Raw genomic sequence first — 24,929 nt, 5'->3', positions numbered from 1 at the left:
TGGCTGCTGACGACTTGGTCTTAATGGCAGATTGTGCTGAAAGCCTGCAGTCTAATATCTTGGAACATGAATATAGGTGCAATGAGTATGGTATGAAAATTAGCCTTTCAAAGACTAAATTGATGTCAGTAGGTAAGAAATTCAACAGAATTGAATGTCAGACTGGTGATACAAAGCTGGAACAGGTAGATAATTTCAAGTATTTAGGATGTGTGTTCTCCCAGGATGGTAATATAGTAAGTGAGATTGAATCAAGGTGCAGTAAAGCTAATGCAGTGAGCTCGCAGTTGCGATCAACAGTATTCTGTAAGAAGGAAGTCAGCTCCTGGACGACACTAATTTTACATCGGTCTGCTTTCAGACCAACTTTGCTTTACGGGAGCATAGCTGGGTGGACTCAGTATATCATATTCATAAGTTAGAAGTAACAGAAGTAACAGTGTGAAAATTGGAGTGTTGGTGGCAGTAACTGCAAACAGGATAATAGGGCCTATAGTTTTTGAAACCAAAATCACTGGGCAGATATAAGAATGATATTCTCATACCGTTTTTTAACAATTGACGGACAATGAATGCCAGTCTGGATATTTCCAGCAAGACTCGGCAACCGCGCATACAGCTAACGAGTCATTAATTTTAATTGAAGAAGTTTTTGACAACAGAGTAATTAGTAAATGACTGTGACCCACAAGATCCCCAGATCTTACGGTTTGCGATTTTTATTTATGGAAAAAATTGAATTATGCAACAAACCCTCACACGGTAGATGAACTCAAATAAAATATCACGAGAGAAACTGGGGCTATCTCGGTAGATGAACTAATGCGTATGAATGAAAATTTCCTTAGATGAAGCCAGAAATGTGTAGATGCAGGTGGAGGACATTTTCAACATCTTCTGTGACAAAGTGAGAAATTATTTTACTTGATTATGTGTTATTATGTGTGCTTGTTATTTACATACGATTCATATGGGCTCTCCTGGCCCCAAGCTCAGCGAATTGCCATGTGCTCGTCTGACCAGCTCACCAATCTACCCACTGCGCTGCGCTGGCCGGCTCCACTTTGAGTGAAAAACCCTGTACTTAACATCATGAAATACAACTCACCACTGCAAATGTACAGATTCTAAGATGCGAGGCTTTCATTGAAGAAAGCGTGCAAAAGCATGTCAACTGAATGGGAATGTAAGTTTCAGTGACTCTTAAGAGGCCAGGTTGAAAGTGCTGACATATGAAACCATCCACTGCCAAGTTGTTCAAATGAAATCCAGGTTTGAAGATTTTCCATAGCTCCAGTTTGTGGAATTAGTGAATGAAAAAATTAATTCACAGTACACAAGAAAGAATAACCTAAGACAAAAATTTCCAATCTAGTGCTACTACGGTAATTTTAATTCAGATCGGCTTGAAAATGAGCTCTTCAATATTAACGCACATGAGAAAAGTATTTAACACCACAAAACCTACTGAATTGGTTGTAAATGACAGACTCAGTGTATGAGGAGATCGTTAAGCTACTGTGTTTGGTTGCAACATATTCTGCTCCTACAGCAAGTAGTGAAAGAACCATGAGTACACTCCAGAGGGTTAAAATCCATTTAAGAAACTCAATGATGAATCACCATTTGTGTAATGTAAGCATTTTAGCTGTAGGAAATAAAACTTATTTGGAGAACTGTCCTCTGATGCAGCCTTTATTGAGAAGGTCATCAACACATTCGCAACAAAGAAGAGCTGATGGATGGATTTGGTGTATAAGACAGTTTAGGTAAGTGTTACAATATTAAATGTTTTTTTATTTACCTGCTTTGCGTCGCACCTACGTCTTATGGCGACGAAGGGGCAGGAAAGGCCTAGGAGTGGGAAGGAAGCAGCCGTGGCCTTAGTTAAGGTACAACCCAAGCATTTGCCTGGTGTGAAAATGGGAAACCACAGAAAACCATCTTCAGGGCTGCCAACAGTAGGGGTTCAAACCCACTATCTCCCAGATGCAAGCTCACAGCTGAACGCCCCTAACTGCATGGCCAACTCGCCCGGTAACAGTTATTTTAATATTGTTATTTGTTGATATCATTGTCTGTCTTTAAACTTAATTCACAAGAGCATCATTTCATAAAATGTGTGAATGTTACCTTCACATTTTATTTTTAGCTCTAGGGTGTTTAAATCATAGCATTCCCATTTTTCTTTTCATGCTACACCACTGGTTCCTGTCTATATATGACTTGAATTGTATGTATGTATTTATTTATTTATGTATATGGACATAGGCTAAGTAAGGTTCAAGAACTTGATATTGTTAGTTCTGTTTAATAAGCTGTGGGCAATAAACATTGTATAAATGTTTTAGATTATGATATAATTGTATCCACAGGTTTTTCAAAGAATCTGCTAACAGTTCTTTAAACTGGAACGTTTAAAGCTTACCTTGTTGACATTTTGAGTGCTGGTCATCATCAAGGGCCTGCCATAATGAACATCCAGTGCTCTAAGAATGTCTACAAAAACTCTACGAACATGAGGAAAATAAGACGACATCCCAATACTGCGAGCTGTGTCTTCAGTTAACATCTGAAAAAATGAAGTTATAAAATTAGTCATTTATGCCTTATATATCTCCTCCTTATACAGGGTGATGATCACAAGAAGGGGAGTTTTATAAGTGTTTTACCCAAACAAAACACTAAAGGTCGCTGGAGAAGATTAAACAATAGTTTCCTTAGAAACTTTAGACCTTCAGAACCAAAGGAATGATAAAGGAGACTCAAAAGGAAAGAAGCCCAAACAAGTCATATTTTTTTTGCTAGTTGCTTTACGTCAGACCGACTCAGATAGGTCTTATGGCGACGATGGGACAGGGAAGGGCTAGGAGTGGGAAGGAAGCGGCCGTGGCCTTAATTAAGGTACAGCCCCAGCATTTGCCTGGTGTGAAAATGGGAAACCACGGAAAACCATTTTCAGGGCTGCCGACAGTGGGGTTCGAACCTATTATCTCCCGAATACTGGATACTGGCCGCACTTAAGCGACTGCAGCTATCGAGCTCGGTACAAGTCATATTAATATTTAAAAGAACCATTTCAGATAACATGGAAACTCACAAACTTGTGAGATGTTTAGGCCACCGCTCTTTCCGAAAAGCTGAGAGTGATTAAAGGATCAACTATGTTATGGAAGACTTCCTTTCGGGTCTCCTGGAGAGAAGCAATGGTATTGGGTCATCTTAGGATCGACCATGGAATAGCAACACAGTCCTATTTCCTGAAGGGAAAAGCCCCTGTGTACTTGTGGTAGCCACCTGACAGTAGTACACATCCTTATGGAGTGCACAAACCTGAATTATCTGTGCCATAGTCTAACAACTTCTGAATACCATTTTACTCATTCTATGAAATGACGAGCAGTAAGAACACCGTGTCATCCATTTTATGAGGGATAGTGGCCTTTTTTATCTTTTTTAAAAGTTATGCTATTGTAATTCTTTGTTTCTAACTTTTTTTGTGAACCATGCTTTTATTCTCTTAACTATGTTTAAATAAGTTTTATAGCTCTTAAATTGAATAATATACGTGATTTTACTTTTAAGTCAATGCCTTATTGTAGTACATTTAAATTTGTTTTAATCATTTTATAGAAAACACGGCATTGAGAATTATATCCACTGACTATTTTAAATTCTCAATCAATTTCATCAGCATTATCATATTTAAAAGCCAGCAGGTAAATTTTAAATTTTAGCCCATCATTTTATTTTGTATCATCTTTTACCAACAATTATCATCATCATCATGAAACATTACCTTATTATAAAAGTATAGTACACGAACCTTTTCTTGAGCCCTGAACTCCATAGTGCATAATGGGAACTAGGGCTCAAGAAAAAGTTCGCGTACTATAAAGATATAAAGGGATTTAAGATATCAGTGTGGTATCAATATATCATACCTTGTTAAGGAATGTCTTCTTCACTCGAAGTGTATTTCCTGATGGCAGAACTCCCATTGTACGTGGCATTGGAGGTTCTCCTTCCTTTTGCTGTAAACTGTCAGCTACTACAAGGAAAGCTCTAAGACCAATGCTCATTCTCTCAGGGTTCAGAATGATTTTAATTGGTCGACCAACTGATAATAGGTCAAAAACTATTTCACGCATTGCAAAGTCCAAGCGCTCCTAAAAAGTAAAAAAACAAGATAATGTAAAACTTCCAAAATGTATTTTAAAGAGTTCAAGATCAGATCAAGAATCTTTTAGCATATCCTTACCTGAGCAATAAACTGTATAATTTTTACAAAGATATTTAGAGGAGTATCTCTTGGTACAACTCCTTTCGAACCCTTAGGAAAGAGAGAATTGACTATACTCTGTAATCGAGACTGTGTGGCAGAGTTACTTTCACACTTAATTCGTATCATGTAAACCCACAGTAGACGGTAGAGAGATTCTGAAACAAAATATAATTTTATAGAGTGAATCTAGTCATTCAGTGTAATACTGGAGTAACTAATCAAAGTATTTTATATTACAAATTCATTAAATGTGATTAAAATACGACCGCAATGAATGTAAGAATCTATAACTGATGTTTTGAGTGTCTTTTGCCAGTTATCAGTTCCTATCATCAGTTTTTAACTGCAATTGGCAAAGCACTACTCAAGAAAAATAAAACATTGCCAGTGCCAAATTTCAAGATCACAATGGAGGAAACGTAAAATTCTCTTCAATCTGGACAGCCTTGCATTTTAAAGACACATTTCAGCAATAGTAGCTCACACTCTCAAGACTTCATCATCTATACAGACGGCTCTTGCAAGTCTGGTAATGATGAAAATAACCAGGTTAGATGTGCCTTCACTGTGTATGAGAAGAACACTGAAATATTCTCAGCACAGTACAAGCTCTGATCATTCCGTTCAGTTTTACAAGCTGAATTTTAGGCCATAAAGTAAGCATTACAGTGGTGTAAAGATAAACAAACGCTAAGTTATACAGCAATTCACAGGCAGTATTGAACTCAATAAGTGGTAAATACAATATAAACTCACTAGTTGCTGTCATAAGATCAATAATTCAGAAAAGCTTCCACATGTCTCTCCTGGTTTCCTAGACACATAGGGATGATCAGAAATGAAAAAGCAAACCTACTAGGAAAAAAGATAGAAAAAAGAAAGAAAGAAAAAAAAAAACTGCAACTGTCCAGACTGAAGTTCCACACAACAGAGCTCCAGAATGTTTTATATGAAGATTAAAGAACACACACCTCTGGAGTGGAACAACATCTGGACTCCAAGATTGAAAGGATCTGTTACGAAGAAATATTCTTTCCCTCCCAAGATCCTGCACTGGCTTTATTGCAAAATACTTGTGCCAAATTTTATGCTTACTCAATTTTTATCAGGCCATGGTAAATATAATTCATATTTTGAATCATTTAAGATTAATACTCCAGATGATTATTCAAGTTTTTGTGGATCCCCTCAAACTGTATAACACCTGCTTTTTGGTCCGACTCATTGGCTGAATAGTCAGCATACTGGCCTTCGGTTCAGAGGGTCCCGGGTTCGATTCCCAGTCGGGTTGGGGATTTTAATCTTCATTGGTTAATTCCAATGGCCCGGGGGCTGGGTGTTTGTGCTGTCCCCAACATCCCTGCAACTCACACACACCACTATCCTCCACCACCATAACACATAGTTAATTACACATGGCAGATGCCGCCCATCCTCATCGGAGGGTCTGCCTTACAAGGGCTGCACTTGGCTCGAAATAGCCACACAAAATTATCAATTATACCTGCTTTTTGAATGTCCTCTATTTAGAAGAGTACAACTGTCACCAGAACTACTGTGAAAATGAACTGGGAAAACCTCTATCATATACTCAAAAAACATTATTCTTGTTTTTCTAACATTTATTCATTAATTTTTAATAAGCTTTCACTACAGTGTTTTATATCTGTTCAATCTTATGTAATTGTTAACTATAACCCTAATATGCATGCGAAATACGTATTGGAAATAATAATAATAATAATAATAATAATAATAATAATAATAATAATAATAATAATAATAATAATAATAATAATAATAATAATAATAATAATAATAATAATAATAATATCAGTATGCCTTTTGTTCACCTACCTAAGGCAACACGACATATTTTAGGATCCCTGTTCTTCAAGTGTGACAAACACATGGCCAAGAAATAATGCCAGTTCTGTAAAAAGAAGGTCTTCTGGCTGACACAGAGAAGACAAGTGACTAGAGGAAATAATGCTAATCGATGTTTTGACTTGGTGCACATATCAAGCGTTTGAGAATACAGCATCTCAACAAAGTTCTTCAAACAGGGTACATTCACTTCATTTTTCACAGTCTGAAAGATACAAAGAAAATTTGTATTAAAAAATACTAAATTAATTAATTTTACTCATGCATGAAAAGACAATGAAAATGAGTCTATTATAAGAGTGCAACAGTAATCAGAATAACAGAGTATCTTCAAGTTGATGCAGCATTTAAAATCACTGTTGTTTTCCTCCTTCATACCTCCTTTCTGTTAAACCATAGTTTCAAAACATCTCTGGATAATATCTAGCTACCTTGAAAAATAATAACAGTAACATAACATCTTACCGCAGCTACAGGTACTAAGATCTCCACGAACAGTCCAGCAAGTGCATGTTTTATATCCTTATCCTTCACTTCCAAGAAATACTGGGCACACTCTTGCATGAACTGAAAAGATGCCTCAAACTCTTCAATAGGCACCATCTAAAAATGATGAAAAAAAATCTTTAAAATGGATTACTTAGAAAACAAAAGCAGCCATACCATCCTTGTTAGCTAGTAAACCAAAATATACCAGCTGACAACATTCAAGCATTCAATAAAAAGTGTTGGGACATTCTAGATGAGTAACAGAGTGTACAATTCTCTTTTAATTGGTTAAACAGTATATATGGGCATCAGAGAAAGTATCTATCATGAAACGTTTCTTCTTCTTTTTTTGTCTTTACAATTTGTTTTACGTCGCACCGACACAGATAGGACTTTTGGTTATGATGGGATAGGAAAGGCTTAGGAACGGGAAGGAAGCGGTCATGGCCTTAATTAAGGTACAGCCCCAGCATTTGCCTGGTGTGAAAATGGGAAACTATGGAAAACCATCTTCAGGGCTGCCGACAGTGGGGCTCAAACCCACTATCTCCTGGATGCAAGTTTTACAGCTGTGCGCCCCTCACCGCACGGCCAACTCACCTGATGAAACGTTTCTTCTACCTGAACAGATGTTTTAGCCAAATGAGGCATACACTTGCTTGAATTGATCTAATGTAATTTACTGAACAACATATGTATGTTGTTTTTATTTTATGAAATGTCACTAATTAATCATGCATGCCACCTTAATTCTAGAGACGATAAACTCCCTCTGTTAATCAGTGGTAGAGTCGGCCTCCACATCCAAAGATTTCAAATCTATGAGAAGTAGCTGAATTTTTGAAGGGTGGAAGAAATTCCATTTAGTATGACGTCAGCATGTGAAAGATTTCTGACGACATATTTGATGTTTACGCGACAAAATTAATTAAAACTCAGTCATAGATCACGCAACAGAGATCTGTTTCTCTGCTACCTGCTAGAGTAAAACGAACAACGAAAGAAACAACTTCATTAAAATACTTTTTTTAACTACAGAATATACTGTGCCGTTTTCCCATGGTGCATATTAGAAACACCAACTGAAACAGCGAGAATGCAGATGCAAGGAATCGAGCGCGGCAAAGTTCCCTCAAACATGGCGCTGAACTTAAAAAGGTTCCTTATTTGGTACAGTTATACGTGACGGCAGTAAAGTAATACTATGGATTAGAATATTTTAACAGTGAGATTTGGACTCTAAAGCTAATATAGCAGTTTAATCATGTATATAATAATCATTTAGTATTAATTTGAATATTCAGTACGCTGTAATTAGCGTACTATTTTACTGAGCTGGATAGCTGCAGTCACTTAAGTGCGGCCAGTATCCAGTATTTGGGAGATAGTGGGTTCGAATCCCACTGTCGGCAGCCCTGAAGATGGTTTTCCGTGGTTTCCCATTTTTACACCAGGCAAATACTGGGGCTGTACCGTACTTAAGGCCAAGGCCGCTTCCTCCCACTCCTAGCCCTTTCCTGTTTCATCGCCGCCGTAAGACCTATTTGTGTCGGTGTGACGTAAAGCAAATGTAAAAAAAAAAAAAAAAACTATATTAGACAAAACCAATTAAAGTAAGTGATGAAGGCCATGGAAGTGGAAAATATCTAAGCCAAGACAGTACGCTGATGGCGTCAAGTATGTCAAGTATGGCGTCAAGATATTAGAGAAGACGTATTAAGTACAGATTGTTTTATTCTAATATTTGGCTGTGTTGAAAAGTAGAGGATCAATCAGTTGTTGTTATTGTTGTTAAAAGCTAAACCTTTCGGTGTTAAAACTCCAACTTAGAACTGAATGGAAAGATTGGTGATAACTAGTAGCAGTAAATCATAGTTATATGAAAGTGAAACCTACAAAAGAATGTTTTGGGTTCATTCCGGACAAGATTGTACGCGATGTTTCATAACCTGATCTCAATTACCAAGATGTGCTGCTAAATGTGAAGGTGAACTCCAAGCACCGTATATCCCCTGACAATGAAGAGGAAACATAAGCCATGTGCGACCTGTACTCTGGCAAGCAAGTCAGTAACCTATTTTGTAATCATAATGTGAAATAATGTTGTTCTTGTTTTCTTTTTAACTTTATTAGATATATGATATATAAAGCATAATTTGTCCTGAGGTACTCGAAGCGATGAAGAAAGCAAACACATAGTGTATTATTGCGAGTCACAGTAAGAATTATTTCAGTGTGTATTTATCCGAGTTTGACTTTCTAAATTTGCTATTTCGATTGGTGTGCGTGTGATTATTCTATGATGGTATTTCTATCTTGGCAGTATGAATAATAGATAATGTCATGAGTTATTGGTGAAGCGTATGGTGATTTTCGTGTGCAGTGTGAATTACTTTACCTACTATTTATGTAGGCCTAATTTGGGATGTAGTAGTAACATGGGAGAGGCTGGTTGGTATATTTGATGGTACGTGTTAGTCCAGGCAAATATTAAGGGATCACAGCCTAGAACATCTCAGTTTATTATAATTCAGGTCATAATCAGAAATGTCATAACTGCGTCATGTGTTTCTTGTTGAATTGTCTTCAGAATATGACATTGGTAAGTTACATATGAAATGTTAAGATTTATGATTGGTGTTTGGCATATATATATATTTGTTGGTCTTCACTTGAATGAAGTAGTGGACGCGGTAATGTGCTAATGAGTACCAGTAGTGATGGAAACTATGATTATTCTTATGTTGGTAGCAGCAGATTCTTCGAGACATACCAAAGGTGTAGATTATATTTAAACTTGAACTACGTACATTTAGTAAATAAAGTACGATATGTGAGATGTTCTTGAGTTTATGGCATATTTTAGTTTAAGCCTGAGTGGCTGATGTTCCTCATTCAAGTTGCAGTGTTATGTTATATATGTATTTTGACATGTACATACACCCGTTAACGGGAGGAGTTACCCCATATGCCGTGTTTATGTCCCACATAATAAAGGCCTTGAACACCTAAATTCCACAATTCTGGACATGTTGAATAGCATGTTGATGGAACCGAGGTCATGAATTATCATTTTAAGCCACAACCAGCCCAACTGTAGGGTCATTTACCTGTTAACCACGTGTCTTTGCTGACGATGGCACATTATTTGATTATTATCGCTACATTTGGGCCACGTTATTTAATACTGAGATTTAAATGGCAATATCACTAATTAATTAAATGGCGCATATAACTACGAGGACATCTGCCATTTATTTGATTATAGTTTGATTATAGTTAATTCTAAGTTAAGTTGTAGTGTACCTCAGAGGTGTGTTGTTTTGTTCTTTTATTTGTTTAATTTGCCCAATATGGTTTTATTTTCTTGTTTTCTTGTTTTATGTTATTTTAATTGCCATTTCATTTAATTGCTTCATTAGGGAAATAAATCCTCAGATGTGTATGTATACACCATTGTGTGTTTGGTCTTTCATGTGTGTAGACATCCTCAGGGCAAATGTTCGTTTATAGCAGGTTAGATTAGACTTCAATTTAATTTATTTTAGCACGGGAAGGAACGTTGCTAGGTAGGATCTTGTTACGGAATAACGAAAAGTTTATAAAATCTAACTTGGAAATTAGTATTGGTAAATGAGATATACAGGATAATTTCAAAATCTGAAGTAGCCTATGTTTATATGATAAAATGACCTATACCTACATTTCCAAATTTCAACAAATATTATCCGACATATGGATGTTTATATATTTTAGAAGCTAAAAGAAAGCAAATTAAAGACTGATATAATGTAATCATTACCCCTTATTTTATGGGAGTAACTTGAATGATAATTACAGGCTTGGACAATGTCAGAGTAATTAATACTTATTCTTATTATTTTTCTCTTTTAGCCTTCGACTTAATAATATTCTTTGGTTTCGTCAAGGTGATAGCATAGGGATTTATTGAATAAAAAATGACCGACCTGAATATCTCAGTTGTTTTCTGCGTAGAGTAGATATATCCAACCATCCATGATCATGTATATTATTATTTCATCCATTAGTATTTTTTTTTTTTAATTTTATTATTTATTTATTTAGTCTGATCCAGGACACCCTAGATTTGCCATAAGACACAGAATAATACACAATAACAATTTTGAGGGAAGATAAAGAAGACTAATGTTAAAAAAAATTATAGGTTACAATTAACCATGTTAAATGGCATGAACTCCATATAAATAGAATCGAAACGGAGTATTTGATGAGTGAGATGACTATCTTGTCTTGTAGACTTCTCGCTATTTTATATTTTTGTTGCCATGTGACAAAAGATTTGGGAATTGTTCCCCTCGCGCCAAAGAAAAGTCCAGTCACTGTAATTTTTTTAAGGTTATATGACTCAAGAAAAAAAGGGATGGTTGGATTATAGATATCCTTTTCTGCATTGTCTACGTCAGTTGGCTGAGAGGCTGAAGATTCAAAGCATACCGTAGAATCAATAATTTCTGCTTCGTTCCTCCGTCAGTCAATCGCTATAATATCAATCCCGCGAGTGCTGCCCCCTTCAGCGATGCAGTGGACTTCTTCGTACACTTCTAGATTTTTGAGACGAAGAGCATTAGCAATGAGGTTTCTGATGATGTTATGGCGTTTGATCCTAAGCAGTTCTCCTTGAGGGCAACTCCCCAGCACATGTGGTAAGGTTTCATACTCACTGCAGTGTCTGCAGTGGCCTGTGCTGGTAGAACGTCCCGGCAGAGTATGTACTGGTGCAACCATCGTGGTCATCTTCAACATCTCCCTCCATTCCGAACAAGTTAAACCATCCCTTCTGGCAACCCAAGAATTAGCAGCAGGAACTTGAGCAAATAACTCAACACCTCTTCCTTTCTGTGGATATGCACACCAAGCTTCAAATTTGCGTGTTCTAAGTATATTCACAATTAAGTATTTATTTATTTTCCACCTAGTCGACACAATGATTGCTTAATACAATTTAATGGTTAAAAGTGGTACATGTTTCGTATATTACAAACATCTTCAGCCACATAACACTGTTTAGATGAAAAATATATAAATTGACAAAGTAATGCTTTAGAGGAAATGTCCTTAAAATTAACATAAGATTAACAGATTTCGTTGATGTCTCTTCATTGAATTGAAGTTCAGATACGCAGCAAGTTTTTATTGCAGTGAAATTTCAAACAGCATTTACGTGCGAATCATTCACAGCTTCTAGCTTACGATTGATGTTCAGCTGTTGAAGGTACGCTTCCCAAATAGCGCGCATTAGTGCTAACCCTTTATATTTGTGGTTCGAATAGATCATACTTGTCAGTGTGTCACTCGGAAGTTGTAGAATTTCTTTAAGTGTGCTTCCGATCATGTTGTCGGCTTTTAACAGACTTGATTTGGATATTTTCTCAACCGAAACAGTCTGGAAGGGGTATATCAGTGTAGGGCCAATAAACTGATTTATTACAGTCAGTTTTTGATGCGGTTGGAGTAAGCGAGTCCTGGTAATCTGATCTAAGTTAGCTTTCAATTTTTCAATTACCTGATTTTCATTGAAGACTAAAGTCTGTCTGAAAGTTGCCACTAAATATTTTATTTCTTCACTATCATTTATACTTGTAATGTTTGCAGAGACCGTCATGATATCATCAGAATGAAATTTACCATTTTTTATAATAATGTCATTTGATTTGTCTGCATTTATTTGCAAACCTATTTCTTGAAGCAGATTTATGACAGAAGTGACCAGGACTGAAGCTGCTGCTTGGTCTTTAGCTATGATCACCAGATCGTCGGCAAAGCATAGGGATGTTAAAGGTACAGTGTTAGGACTCAATTGAAAACCATACATTTCCGATTCCTTGATGTCTGTGAGTTCATCAAGGATGTGGTTTATACCCCAGTTAAATAAGAAAGGTGAAATGGGATCTCCTTGCATCACTCCACATTTGATGTTTATCTTATCTGTATGACCACGAACAGTTTGAACTTGTGTTGATTTTTTCTGTGAGAAGGTTGACTAGTAACTTCTTAATGGATCTGGGTAGTATAGAGTTCTCTATTATCGCCTTTAAGTGATTGTGTTCAATCCTATCGAATGCTTTGCTGATCAAGAAGTAAGTATAAATAACCACCTAATCGATACTTTAATATTGCCTCAGGCAAAATTGAATATAAATTAACATTTACAGGACATGTTTCGACCACTTAGTGGTCCTCTTCAGCTGTATAAAGAAAAAATTTAGAAGAAAAAACGTTAGGACAATAAGCACAAATAAAAGTTCTTTCGAGACTCCTTTGTAAAAAAAAATGGAGGTCATCAGAGCAGGACATCTTGCCTCTCGTTCTTGTTTGGAAAAGATGTTTATTCTGCGCTGTCTAGAGGGTCTGTTTATGAGTGCGACCTGGTGAAGTAATGATGCGACACAGTCTGACAGTTCATGCAAAGCTCTGGAGAGAAGGGAAGTAGAGTTTTGTCGTCATCTAAAATAACATGTGAGGGAGGAGGAAGATTGGGCTGTGCTTCTGCGATGTCGTGTTTGATTATATCTTTTGTTCGTCTAGTCTGTTTCATAGTTAAATTGAAATAATAAATATGGTAGTTCAACCTATTCAATACAAAGCTGAACTACCATATTTATTATTTCAATTTAACTGTGATACTTTTCAATACAGAACAATAATTTGAAGGTCCTGTCTGATATTGGTGAATTTCTGGTTGGACTCTTTCATATGGGATCCCATGGCAGAGAATCTTTTGTATTTTTCAGCATTGATGTGTTCTTGATATCTAATTAAGAAGTTCCTTCAGATTGTCCCACATAAGTTTTTTTTACACTGAGTACAAGTTAGCTTATAAATACCAGATTCCTGAAATTCGTCAAAGACAGACCCTCTAGACAGCGCAGAATAAACATCTTTTCCAAACAAGAATGAGGAGCAAGATGTCCTGTTCTGACGACCTCCATTTTTTTACAAAGGAGTCTCCAAAGAACTTTTATTTGTGCTTATTGTCCTAACATTTTTTTTTCTCAATTTTTTCTTTATACAGCTGAAGAGGACCACTAAGTGGTCGAAACATGTCCTGTAAGTGTTAATTTATATTCAATTTTGCCTGAGGCAATAATAAAGTATCGATTAGGTGGTTATTTATACTTACTTCTTGATTATACTCATTGATACGGTCATGAAATGGACAACTTGTAATAATGCTTTGCTGATGTCGAGGAATACTACACAGCCCGAAATCTTTTTCATTACAGCTGTTCGTAAAATGCCATCAACAATATTCACGTTAATGAAAGAGCCAGGGGTCATGACAAAACCTCTTTGGAAATGGTTCAAAGGGATGTATTCCATTATAATTTTATCAAGGATCTTACTTAATAGTGGTGTGTGACTAGCAGTGATTTTACACTCACAGGTCCAGCCAATGCCACCTAGGACACAAGGCCGCTACACTCAAAATGTCCAAATGTGACATTATTACTCTATACTCTGCGGTCTACAGGAGTACCGAGACCGAGGAGTACGGTGTCATGTAGCAATCATTCAGTACACGGTCGAACTTGCCCTAACGTTGAAAACAAACACTCATTTTCAGAATGATATTTTAAAAAGTTATATACATTACCTTTTCTCAAAAATATTATGTCATAACATACAACACGCCACCGTACGAGTCAACAAGGACTATATCATCATAATTATTTGAGGGTTAACCAGTGTTTTTTTTAAATCACAATCATTGGTAGAATTATATTGGAATTATAGAGCTGATCATTAAGGAAGAAATCAAATCAGGGAGTGAGGAGGAAGAAATGACTATTCTGATAAACAGTGGTGGTTCTAAAAAAAATACACACAAGACACAATTTTAGGACTTAAATATCTTGTAATTGGTGACAATTTCCTCTGTACAGTCACTATATTTTGTTGCATCATTATTTAACAAGCTATTTACAGATATGTATACAATGGAATGTACAATATCATGGACATTGTGAGACCAGCAGTACAATTATTATGGGTAGGAAAAAAAAAAAAGGATATTTGAAAGTAATAGGTCTATTTGTTACCAGATGTTTTAGGGTTAATTGTTTGATTCAAGAACAACTATTTCTTATTATCTAGGATGATTTTTGTTTCAGCAAGGACATTGGATACACATTACTATATCTGAGCTTAGGAAACGTAAGCCGTCACTACTTGTCTGACTGATGAAGCTATTTCTGTCATCTTGAATATTATCATCAGCAGATACAAACACTTTACAATAGTCACACTTTAATAATTCTATGAGAACAGTAACCTCTTACACAGAATAACACAGGAAGTACATTTTCGTTCTCGTCATCTATGTAATCATCCCACTAGCTCCACAACGTGATCACAAGCTTACTAGGACTCAAAGTAATAATGTTCACTTTTAAACCTGCGCTACACAGGTAATTCTCATACACGCATTATTATTATTGTTGTTCAAGTGAAACCTAAACTTCCTGTAGTACCCAAGTGTCATCTACAGGTTTCTGGACTCCCCAATATATTTACACTTAGTTTACTTAATACCATTTCACAGAAAACAACTACCAAAGGAAAAATTGATTGGGTGCTAGTGTACTTGATACACAATATAAAATTAGCACGAGAATAAATTACCCAGGGTGGGGTCATAGGCTGACGATATCCTGACTTTCTTACCTAACCTGATGACTTGTTGAAGTGAAAAAGGCATGAGGATATACTGGCTAGGTTATACTGTCTCCTCAAATGATACACAAAGAATTAAGATATATAAGTATACTTTCAAAAACAAAACACATCTATATGGCTGGAGCATAGCAATAACATCCACCTTTGTAACACAAGACAACATAAGTTAAATGATAACATAAGAGATGCACACTTTTCCCTCTATACAAAATGACCACTGATGACATATATTCAAAAGACATGTCAATATTATCAACCATCCTAACCTATAACATCGTATGAAACACACTCTTGTCTCACTATACAAAATGATCACTGAATTTACACAACATAATCAGATCAATAAATTAATTGGCTGGTTGGTACAACGACCTTGCCAGGAAGATAATACATTAGGAATTTCTCCATCCTTTGCTTCTCACAGAAAATACGCTAAATTAAACTGTATGTTTTACAAAATAAGGTACCTTCTTGTTAGCATTAATATTTACACAATGTGGTTAGTGAGAAATGCTTGATCGCTAAACGCTGCCACTTAACCTGCTCTCATAAAAAAAAAAATCTTGCCATAAAATAATAAAGTAATAAAGTAATGAAGAATGTCCCTCAATTTGGTGTAGGTTTTCTTGTTCATAGTAGCATAATAGAATCAATTGAAGAATTTTCTTCAAAATCTTCGAGGATGGCACTTCTAACAATTAAAGTAGGGAATAAAACTTATACTTTAATAAATGTCCATGCACCAACAAATGACAAAAACAATAAAGATAGAGAAGGAGTTGAAAACTTTTGGGAGGAACTTGATTACATATTAGCGAAGATCCCTGATGAGCATATAAAAATCTTACTTGGAGATTTCAATGCTAAAATAGGCAGAGAAAAGAAGTATCGCACAGTTGTAGGAAAATGGCCAGCTCATAAATTAACGAACAAAAATGGCCAAAGATTAATTGAACTTTGTGCAGATCATAGACTCGTTTTGGAAACCACCAGATTCATGAGGCGACCACATAAACTTATGACATGGAAATGCCCTAACGTAAAATTGGGAGAGTTTCAGATTGATCATGTTGCCATGGATAAAGATTATCATAAAGAAATTTATAATGTCAGAGTCCTCCGTGGGGTAGACATTGACTCGGATCATTATATCTCAAAAATAAAAATCAAGTTAACACCAAAAAGGAAACACAAACATAATCATCTCAAAGCAAGGAGAAATTATGATCCCAGTTACTTAATAAATAATAAAATATATTTAGAGAGATCCAAAACACCTTTAAATGACAAATTAGAGACAATGATCAACAAACTTAAAACCATAGCTGAAGAAATTGCCCCAATCAAAAGGAGAAAGAAACATGCGTGGTGGAACGAGGAATGTGACAAAGCAATTCAAGCAAGACACAAGGCATGGATAAATGATCAACAGAGGAAAACGGAAAAATCTCGAGAAGAACTAATTAATGCCAGAAGACAAACAGCTAAAGAAATTAGGACAATTAAAAGGAATTATCAAAAGGAAATGCTTAGCACTATAGAAGAATCATTCAATCAGCATAAAACAAGAGACTATTACAAAACATTCAAGCAATATCAATCTAAATTTACCCCTCCCACACTTATGTTAAGAAATAAAAATGGTAAAATGGCACACAATAATCAGGATAATGCTAACATTCTTGCAGAATACTTTAAAGAGTTACTTAATTGTGAGGATCCTGTGGAACATTTAGAATTTGATCCTAACCCAAAAAATAAAACTCCATTACAAAAGATTATACCACCAGTTTACAATGAAGTGAAAACGGCAATTAATGCACTTAAAAACTACAAAGCAGCAGGAGAGAATCAAATAGTAGCAGAAATATGGAAGAATGCTAATGATCAGACTATTCAAAACCTACATAAATACATCATTGATATTTGGAACACGGAGAAGCTTCCTGAGGAATGGAATACAGCGATAATCCACCCGCTGCACAAGAAAGGTGATCACTCCGATCCAAATAATTATCGGGGGATATCCTTACTTGATATTACATACAAGATTTTATCCAAGATTATATACACAAGAATCCAAGAACAACTCGACCAAGAACTTGGAGAATATCAGGGAGGATTTCGACCAGGTAGAAGCTGTCCAGATCAAATCATTAGTTTAAAATGGATAATGAAGCACCAAAGAGTTCGAAGTAAGGGTCTGGTCATCACGTTTGTAGATTTTAAAAAAGCATACGACAGTATTCATCGTGACTCATTATTAAAAAGCCTTAAAGAATTTGGCTTACATCAAAAACTTGTTAACCTCATTAATATGACTTTTAAAAATACGAAGGCAAAAGTTAAATTTAGAGGTGAATTATCAGAATCATTCACTATAAGAACTGGACTTCGACAAGGAGACGGACTTTCACCATTGTTATTTAATTGTGCATTGGAGAAGGTTATGCGTGAATGGAACAAGAAATGCCAACCAACTATCAAGATCGGTAGAAATATTAAACTCAACTGCCTTGCTTTTGCGGACGATTTAGCATTACTTGCAAATACAATAGAAGAGGCTAAATTTCAAATTGAACAACTAGAAATTATAGCTAAAAAAATGGGATTACAAATTTCATTTGAAAAAACAGAAATGATGCCAACTTTTAAAGTTGATTTACCAGTTATTCAGCTGAACAGTAATAAAGAGATTAAAATTGTTCAGAAATTCAAATATCTTGGGGAAATAATAACATGGAACACAAATGAAAAAGAAGCAATAGAACACAGAACAACTAAATTTAAACAAGCACAAAGACTTACCTGGCCAACCTATAAAAAAAAATCTCTTTCGATAAACGCTAAGCTGAAACACTATAATTCCATAGTTAAACCAGAGGCAACCTATGCTAGTGAAACTTTATTCAAATTAAATGTAAAATCTACAACAGACAAATTACAGAAAACTGAGAGAAGAATTCTTAGAACAATTATTAATAAAAAACACCAAGTTGATGGACAGTGGAGATTGTTGCCTAACAACATTGTCTATCGTGAATGTGAATCAATAATATCTACAATGCGTAAAAGAAGAATTTCCTTTTTCTGTCACATATCAAGATTACCAGACACCAGGATATTGAAACAACTATTCGATTACTTTTTGAAGAATAAAATCAATAATAATTGGTTCAAAGAAGTTCAGGACGATTTGGAAGAATTGGGTATAACTCGGCAACAAATCAAAGACAGAAAAGAGAAGAGGATTTTGAAGAACAAAAGCATAAGTCTCAAACTAAAAGCAGTTGAACGGAAACAATATACTATATCGGACACACAAAGGGCATCCAGGTCGGAGAGGATGAAAAAGTTCTGGGAGAAGAAGAAGAAGAAATTAACTCAAATGTATTGATTTCAGTGCTCCAATGTGGGCGTAAAATATGTAAATAAATAAATAATAAAAAATAATGTCTACGGCACTGATAACATTCATCTTCTTGCAATATTTATCTGAACTCATACCAATGAGTGCGTTTGTACATACTTCAGTCAAAGTTGAGGTATATCCCTCATACCTGGCCACATTCGACGATAACATTGAAAACACAAACTGGAATTCCAGTTCATCGTTGGAGACCACCACGAATACATACTCAGTTTGAAGTTAACTAAATTAGCACTTCACAGGACAATTCAGCAGACATCACCAGCCGAAGAAACCGACGTTCGCAAGACACATCTCGATTGATAGTTGGACCATGCACTTCAATTCCATACTTCAAAACAAGAACACATGTTCTGTCATGTCAGAAGGATCAAAAGAGGCAGCAATTACAGACCCCTTCACTGTTACAGAAGAAGTCAATGCAATCAAGGAAATGAAGAACGGGAAAGCCTGTGGCATTGACAGCATCTTCAACGAGCATCTGAAGCAGAGAAACTTATTACTTGCAGAGGCCTGGAGATATGCCATCATACAAGTACTATACAAGGGAAGAGGCCAGACAGAAGACCCAAACTTCTACCGACGCATAGCACTAGAAAACACAGGACTCAAGCTTCTTATGTACCGACTGACGAAGAGGCTAACAGCCATAATAGACTCTGTGATACCGGAAAAACAATTCGGCTTCCGGAAAGGACAGTCCACAGTGCATGCTATACAATGCCTAATGGAAGATATGAAAGAAGCTCTTCGCCTTCAAAGAGGCAAAATGCATGTAGTGTTAATAGACTACACGAAGGCATTCGACTCGACTGATCGAGCCAAACTAATTCACAAGCTAGAATCAATCATACGTTGAAAGCACTACTTATGTAAAATGGCAGCCAGCCTATTGTCAAGAAATTACCTGCATATAGATGATAACCTCTCCAGATCAGAAGCAATACAACAGACAGTAAGGGTCCTTCAACAAGACCCGCTAAGCCTGTTTATGTTCAATATTGCAACGACGGACGTACTTCCAATAACAGCAACAGCAAATGTCTCTATATACATCTATGCATACGACATGGCGTTGGTGTCGAAATCACAAGAAAAACTGCAAGAAGCTTTCAATAAGCTCGTCAACTGGGCACACACCAACAACATGACACAGAACCCAAAGAAGACGGTATACATGATATTCAGAAAAAGCAGAAAAATTCCAACGTCAACCATGATCATGTACAAGAACGAAGGACTAACACTGAGTAAACACATTCAAATACCTGGGGTTGAAATTACAAACAGCTAGCACAAGCTTTGCATCTCACAACAATGACAGGACAACTGCAGTGATCGTGGCGATGAATGAGATTAAAGTTTTACGACAACTTTCCATAACGACAGCAATAGACTTACTTTATATCAAGATTACACCTATCATTATATACACAATACATGTCATATGGGAGCACCTGAGCAAAGAAAAACTCAATGGCCATAGAAAAAATGAAAGCCTCCTATCTCAAGAAAACCCTAAGCATAGTAAAGACTGCAATGTCAAGATTAACATATGAGCTCACGAGAGAACCTATTTACATCGAGGAGATAAGAACAAAAATGTGCTTACCATCTAGACGCCTATATCAGAGCGCACTCCGAGAACTTTTATCTAACAGATGCAATGACGACATCCGAGTGGAAAAATTCAGGGTACGAACTGAGAAACACCATAACACAATTCGCAATCCATGGATTTTATTATAAACTATGTCATAGGAAATCTTTCCATGATCCAGACGAAAGCTGCATATGCACACTACAATATGTGGAAACAAGTGTGACCGTTACCATGCTAAAAAGTGCAAAAGAACGACGATAACATTGACTAAACTCTGTACTAAATTACTTGTAACTTCATCCATGCACACTGTGCGAAATACAGCAAAAGTTCATAACGACTTACCATTTTCCAGCGCATGCATCTAGGCGCGATTGCACTATCATTTGTTTCTCTCTCGCTCGCGTAGGACGTGATCGTGTGGTGGACAGAGCTGCCAACTGTTCATATAAAGAACTAGCCCTAGTGCAGCAGCACTACTTTTGAAAAAAGCCATTAGTCTGGATTGGTTAGGCAATTGTTCTGGATGAAGCAAAGGGGCCTGGGGGCGTAAGCCCCCAGGTTAGAAGCTGCGAAGCAGCCCTAGGCCTCTAATATACCGCGAGACATGTCCATTGGTCTGGATTGGTTAAGGTAGATTTATTTCTTGTGCATGGGTTGGTAACAGAATTTATTTTACTTCATTGTTGGTATGGACTATGGTGCGTGATAAATTGTATTAGGTTAGAAAAGCAAAATTATTTCTGGGGGATGGTGGGTGAGTTCTTGGCTGTCGCAGTGAACACATCTCTCCTCTACAAGGTATTCCAGTTAAAATTTCTAACATATTGCAACCTTATCATGCTATAAAAGTGTGGTGAGTCGTACTGAATTTCTACCAGAAATATCTATTGTTGTTATCATCATCATCATAGCTGCCTCTGTGGATCAGCGGTAGAGTGTCGGCCTCCGGATCCCAAGATAGCGGGTTCAAACCCGGCAGAGGTAGTCGGATTTTTGAAGGGCGGAAAAAAGTCCATTCGACACTCCATGTCGTACGATGTCGGCATGTAAAAGATCTCTGGTGACACATTTGGTGTTTACCCGACAAAATTAATTAAATCTCAGCCATAGACGCCCAAGAGAGTTTCGGTTTACTCGGTCTGCCATCTAGTGGGGGCCTAGAGTAAAACGGAACGTCTAAATTGACGAGCAGACAGCCAGATGGCGTCAAATTGAAATGTCTGCACACGGTAGCTGAGGCCATACGATTATTATCATCATCATCATCATCATCATCATCATCATCATCAATAACACCAACTTTCCTAGCAAGATAACCCAGAAACTCTGTTCATTAAATGGAGAGGTAGAAAAGTTACTACTAACTCTACTCAGTGTGTTCTCACTGACTTTTATTAAATTTATGTTATATAAATAAAGTTACTCGTCCAGTGAATGATAGCGATAGTGAAAAAGGATTCACATGTATGTCTTATGCTGATACTAAGATTTTATTGATGGGACCATGGATCAACATGTGTATCTATTATCTAAATATATGCTACTAAAAGAACATTTACGACCTAGTGCTCAAAAGCTTGGAATTCTTGATAGATTTAAGTATTACAAAGATAACGACCCGAAGCACAAAGCTCATAAAGTACGAATGTGGCTGCTGTATAATTGCCCAAAAGTACTAGAGAGAGCTCCACAGTCACCAGACTTAAATGTGATAGAAAATCTATGGCAATACTTCGAAGCAGCAATAAGATAATAAATAATAATGTTATTTGTTTTACGTCCCACTAACTACTTTTTAAGGTCTTCGGAGAAGCAGCAATAAGAAAACACCAGATTTCACATAACAGTGAAGTGATATTGACCACCAAGAGATCAGCAGGCCTGCACAAGAGATTTCCATGAGTATCTTAAATTAGATTTGGTACACTTGAGCAAATGCAATTGTTCCATCAAAACTGAATCCATCTGTTTTATCATGCATGCATCTCCTGTATCACCAGCTGAATTGGAAAAGCCATTAAACTGAATGAGCACTTTATCAACTATAGAATGTAATTGGTTGGTGTTACAATTACTGGAAGTTTCTTACTGCCTACCTGTTTCATCGGTGCACTTTCAACAAACACTGATAAAAATAATTCCTCATTGATTACAATGTAACACACAATCTTAGGAAATGGAACATCACGTATCAGCATAAGACATACATGTGAATCCTTTTTCACTATTGCTATCATTCGTGGACGAGTGACTTCATTTATATAACATAAATTTAAAATAAAACAATATGATAAATGACATGATAATCTGACAAAACCACAGTGGTAACAGTAACAGTTCAAAGGATCAAAATATTTTTAAAAGACGTAAATAAGTGTAATGAGTGGAGTTAATTTCCATTACAGTTCAAGAACATTAGCTGTTGAGCTTTTTTTTCCAGTCAGTCTATTTCTTCTTTCGGTCAACATATATGCAGACTTGGAAAACACTCTTTCGCAGGGCACGGACGTGCAGACAACACAAAAGTAATCACGTACTACTTTACTGAGAAACGGGTAATCAGTTTCATTATCTCTCCACCATTTAAGTGGACCACAGTTGTTTGGCAGTATCTCCTCATCAAGGTACCTGTTCACCTCAATGATTGCACACGACTGTTTCATACCGCTTGGCTTATGTTTCGAAACACATTGCTTCACATACGTGAACATGGACAGATCATCATCATCTTGGGCAACACACTCAGTCTCGGAGACTTCATTTTGAAGTGTTGCATTATTTGAGGTGTGTTGTTCAATTTTGTTGGTTACTAGTGTTATCACTCTCTTCTTCACCTCGTCGCAAGTGGCTTCTTCCGAAAAAACACAATTCTTATACCTGGAGTCCAAGAAAGTTGATACACTTAAAATTTTACTTAGTCCGTAGTCCCCAAATCGATCATCAACTCCCTTAGCCAGCACTTTGGCAACTTCCTTCACAGCTGGGAAGAAATATCTTTGCAAAAGTTTTTTGCAGACATCTCTCAGGCCTACGGTTAAGGGTATTACTAAGGAAGCTGTTGCGTAGTTTTCTGCACTGACAAGTTTTGTGACTGTTTCAAATGGCTTCAGTACTTTTACAAGCTCATGAGCCATTCTCCACTCCTCATTTGTTAACTGCATTACATTTTGGTCCAGTAAAGCAACTGTAGCTTTCACAGTTTCTTCTAAAAATGTAAATCTTTCCAACATATAGTACGCAGAGTTCCATCGAGTAGACACGTCTTGAATGAGCTTCAGCTGTGCTCGATCTGGCATATTTTTAACCTGGTAGGCCATAAGTTTTACGTGTGATGTGGTACTTCTTTTAAAATGCGCGGCAATCCCTCGTGCATTTTTCAGAAGACTATTAATAACTTCGTTCTTTTTGAACGAGTCATTTACAACCAAATTTAGGCTGTGAGCAAAACAGCCAAAGTGTTTCCATTTTAGTACATCTTTGACAGCCTTTGTCATGTTTTGGGCATTGTCTGAAACAGTCATTTGTATTTTATTTTGCAAACTCCACTCCGATTCTACCTTACTCAGCTCATAAGCTAAATTTTTGCTTGTATGCCTGCCAGAAAACTGGGCACATTGCAGCAAAGCCAAGACCAAGTTGAAGTCCTCATTAACAAAATGAGCTGTGACAGCCATAAAACTATCGGAGTTTACTGAAGTCCACGTGTCTGTAGTTAGACACACCTTAACGGTAGTTGAGAGCATAGCTTTAGTTGTATGAAGACACTCTTCAAACTTGGCGGGGATAAGTGTATTTGAGATATGTTTCCTGGAAGGCATGTCATAAGATGGATTCAGTTCTTTTACGAATTCTTTGAACCCCTTGTCTTCAACAACACTAAAAGGTTGGAAGTCTTTGGTGAAAAGCTGCAGTAGCTTATCATCAATTTTCTTTTTCGTACTAACGGGGATCTTCTTTGGAATAAACGATGATATGGCAATCTGTCTTGGGTAAGGAATGGTGTTTGTGACACTAGTGTTCCTGGCATTTATGTTCTGAAGTGAAGTAGTAGGTACCGGTACTGCTTCCGATGACGTTGAGGGCTTTGGCTGACTCTGGATAATTCTCGGAAATGAAACTGAAGCTGCCATTTCCTTTGACATGTTTTGTGTTGAAGCTGGCGATCCATCTTGTTCCATGTTCTGGAAAAAAAAAAAAAAAATAGCAAATTTGCATTACCGTAGAAGTAATAATATTGAATTTGCTAACATTAATTGCATCACCATGAATTTGCTTTGTTCATTCAGTGAAATGAACTTACGGTGAGTCAAAGTGAAACTCATACATCTGTAACTAGTATGTGTTTATGAATAGAAATGTGGACAAATTAATGTTCGCATTTTATGTGTGGAACAATAAAGGTATGTACTGAATTATTAAGTCACCACAGGCTAGTTAGCGTATCTCTTAACTTATTAACATATAACAGATTCTTTGCCTATATGTTGCTGGGGCACGTCAAAATAAAACTCATA

General features: G+C 36.5%; 1 protein-coding gene across 2 annotated transcripts in view; it reads right to left on the bottom strand.

Annotated features, from left to right (window-relative positions):
- fry (Protein furry) overlaps positions 1-24,929 on the bottom strand; it is a 1,574,680-nt gene that overhangs the window by 1,464,437 nt on the left and 85,314 nt on the right. For both annotated transcript variants that reach the window (XR_011018272.1, XM_068227610.1), the window contains exons 9-13: positions 6,638-6,775; positions 6,143-6,377; positions 4,262-4,440; positions 3,945-4,169; positions 2,429-2,572 (exon numbers count right to left, since the gene is read on the bottom strand). Coding sequence is in view for 1 of the 2 variants with exons in the window: in XM_068227610.1 (XP_068083711.1) it covers positions 2,429-2,572; positions 3,945-4,169; positions 4,262-4,440; positions 6,143-6,377; positions 6,638-6,775 (921 nt within the window). In the remaining variant the exon portion in view is untranslated. The remainder of the gene's footprint in view (positions 1-2,428; positions 2,573-3,944; positions 4,170-4,261; positions 4,441-6,142; positions 6,378-6,637; positions 6,776-24,929) is intronic.

This window comes from Anabrus simplex, chromosome 5 (assembly GCF_040414725.1).
Source record: "Anabrus simplex isolate iqAnaSimp1 chromosome 5, ASM4041472v1, whole genome shotgun sequence".
Lineage (NCBI taxonomy): Eukaryota > Metazoa > Arthropoda > Insecta > Orthoptera > Tettigoniidae > Anabrus > Anabrus simplex.
The sequence above is the reverse complement of the archived record's forward strand: the minus strand, read 5'-3'. Positions and strand labels throughout refer to the sequence as shown.